This window comes from Pyrgilauda ruficollis, unplaced genomic scaffold, assembly GCF_017590135.1.
Source record: "Pyrgilauda ruficollis isolate IOZ18807 unplaced genomic scaffold, ASM1759013v1 scaffold1555, whole genome shotgun sequence".
NCBI lineage: Eukaryota > Metazoa > Chordata > Aves > Passeriformes > Passeridae > Pyrgilauda > Pyrgilauda ruficollis.
In genome coordinates, this window is record NW_024514266.1 from 1 (window position 1) to 3,012 (window position 3,012).

At 63.9% G+C, this 3,012-nt stretch overlaps 1 protein-coding gene across 1 annotated transcript in view; it reads right to left on the reverse strand.

Moving 5' to 3' along the window:
* Positions 1-85: 85 nt before the first annotated feature.
* The window catches only part of LOC121350478 (deleted in malignant brain tumors 1 protein-like), a gene marked incomplete at its 3' end in the record, with an annotated part of 4,787 nt that continues 1,860 nt past the window's right edge, over positions 86-3,012 (reverse strand). Inside the window, exons 6-8 of the mRNA XM_041461846.1 lie at positions 2,464-2,659; positions 1,356-1,670; positions 86-220 (exon numbers count right to left, since the gene is read on the reverse strand). Of these exons, the coding sequence (XP_041317780.1) occupies positions 86-220; positions 1,356-1,670; positions 2,464-2,659 (646 nt within the window). The remainder of the gene's footprint in view (positions 221-1,355; positions 1,671-2,463; positions 2,660-3,012) is intronic.

Here is a 3,012-nt window from a genome sequence, read left to right on the forward strand (position 1 = left end):
AGATACAGGTGAGATACAAGTGAGATATGGGTGATTTTTGGGGGGGATTTTGGGGCTGTTTTGGTTTTGGGGCCCCCAGCCGTACCTGGGCGTGGCCGGCCCCGGCGGGGCGGGGCGCACCTGGCGCACCTGGCGCACAGGTAAAGGCCCAGCAGGGCCCCGCAGAGCCCCGCCCCCACCCCCAGCAGCGCCAGCAGCAGAGAGCACGAGTCGGGCGGGGCTGCACAGGTGAGACAGGTGAGACAGACAGGTGAGACAGACAGGTGAGATACAGGTGAGACAGGTGAGATACAGGTGAGAGACAGGTGAGACAGGTGAGAGACAGGTGAGGGACAGGTGAGGGACAGGTGAGAGACAGATGAGATACAGGTGAGATACAAGTGAGATACAGGTGAGACAGGTGAGAGAGTCACAGGTGAGACGGGGAGGGACAGGTGAGAGAGTCACAGGTCAGACAGGTGAGAGAGAGAGAGACAGGTGAGATACAAGTGAGATACAGGTGAGACACGTGAGAGAGTCACAGGTGAGACAGGTGAGGGATAGGTGAGATATGGGTGACACAGGTGAGGGAGGGAGAGGTGAGACAGACAGGCGAGAGACAGGTGAGACAGGTGAGATACAAGTGAGATACATGTGAGACAGGTGAGAGAGGTGAGGGACAGGTGAGATACGGGTGAGAGAGTCACAGGTGAGACGCGGAGGGACAGGTGAGACAGGTGAGAGACAGGTGAGAGACAGGTGAGGGACAGGTGAGGGACAGGTGAGACAGGTGAGTGAGATACAGGTGAGAGAGTCACAGGTGAGAGACAGGTGAGGCAGGTGAGGGAGGGACAGGTGAGACAGACAGGTGAGGGACAGGTGAGAGAAACACAGGTGAAACACAGAACAGGTGAGAGAGTCACAGGTGAGAGACAGGTGAGGCAGGTGAGGGAGGGACAGGTGAGACAGACAGGTGAGAGAAACACAGGTGAGGGACAGGTGACACAGGTGAGACACAGGTGAGACAGGTGAAACAGGTGGGAGATAGGTGGGACAGGTCAGGGACAGGTGAGATACAGGTGAGATACAGGTGAAATACAGGTGAGAGACACAGGTGAGACAGGTGAGGGACAGGTGAGATACGGGTGAGACAGGTGAAACAGGTGAGGTGAGACAGGTGAGGGAGACAGGTGAGAGGAGTGAGACACCTGAGGGATGGGCAGCACAGGTGAGGGCAGGAGATCACAGGTGAGCACAGGTCGGACAGGTGAGACAGGTGGGAGATAGGTAGGACAGGTGAGATACAGGAGAGACAAGTGAAGGCCAGGTGAAAGACGACAGGTGAGCCCCTGCCCCCCGCCCAGGTGCGCGCTCACCTGGCAGCTCGGCGCAGGCGATGGCGGCGGCCGCACCTGAGGCGCAGGTAGCGGGGCGGAGCCCGGGGCACTCGAGCAGCAGCTCCTCGGAGCCCCGGCAGGTGAGCTCGGCCAGGTAGGGCTGGCCCGGCAGGCGCGGCCCCACAGGTGCGCTGAGGGCGGGGCCGCAGCCCAGCTGCCGGCACAGCACCTGCGCCTCGGGCATTGCCCAGGTGAGGCCGCACACCTGCAGCCAGGTGCGGTTCAGCAGCACCTGCACCTGCCCCGCGCAGGGCCCGGCCCCGCCCTGCAGCCGCACCTGGGCGGGGTCGGCACCTGCGGGGGAGGGGCGAGGGTGAGGCACGGCCGGGGGCACCTGGGCACACCTGAGAGCACCTGGGCACAGCTGAGAGCACCTGGGCACACCTGGGCACAGCTGAGTGCACCTGGGCACACCTGAGAGCACCTGGGCACACCTGGGCACACCTGAGAGCACCTGGGCACAGCTGAGAGCACCTGGGCACACCTGGGCACAGCTGAGAGCCCGGTGCTCACCTGGGCACACCTGTGTTACCTGAGCACACCTGAGCCCACCTGTGCCTACCTGGGCCCACCTGAGCCTCACCTGCCCCACCTGATCTCACCTGACTGCCACCTGAGCACACCCAGTGTTCACCTGACCACACCTAAGCACACCTGAGCTCACCTGTCATCACCTGAGCTCGCCTGAACCCACCTGTCCTCACCTGAGCACACCTGAGCTCACCTGTCCTCACCTGAGCTCGCCTGAACTCCCCTGTGCCCACCTGAGCACACCTGAGCTCACCTGTCCTCACCTGAGCACACCTGAGCTCACCCGAGTCCACTTGAGCCCCACCTGGCCCACCTGTGGCTCACCTGTCCCACCTGTCATTACCTAAGCCCACCTGCCCTCACCTGTCTCACCTGAGCTCACCTGATTACACCTGAGCCCACCTGAGCTCACCTGAACCCACCTGAGCCCACCTGAGCTCACCTGAACCCACCTGAGCCCCACCTGCCCCACCTGCCCTCACCTGAGCCCCACCTGCCCCACCTGCCCTCACCTGAGCCCCACCTGCCCCACCTGTCCCCCCGTCCTCGCGCTCACCTGAGCAGACGGCTCCGGCGTCCTCCATGTGGCCGCAGTTGTGCTCGCCCCAGGTGTGCAGGCGGCACCTGGCCAAGGTGAGCTCCTCACCTGTGCAGTGCGTCCCGTCCAGCCAGATGGGCCCCGCCCCCTGCCCGAAGCGGGCGTGGCCGGGGGCGGCCAGGGCGGAGCCGCAGCCCAGGGAGCGGCAGATCACCTGGGGGGGAGGGGACAGGTGAGGGAGCGCCACGGGGGCGCACAGGTGTGCCCAGGTGTGCCCAGGTGTGTCCCAGGTGTGTCCAGGTGTGTCCCAGGTGTGTCCCAGGTGTGTCCAGGGGTGTCCCAGGTGTGTCCCAGGTGTGTTCAGGTGTGTCCCCAGGTATCCCCAGGTGTGCCCAGGTGTGGCTGTGGGTATCCCCAGGTGTCCCCCCCGTCCCCAGGTGTGTCCTAGGTGTGTCCAGGTGTGTCCCAGGTGTGTCCAGGTGTGTCCCAGGTGTGTCCCAGGTGTGTCCCAGGTGTGTCCCCCATGTCCCACGTGTGTCCCAGGGGTGTCCCAGGTGTGTCCAGGTG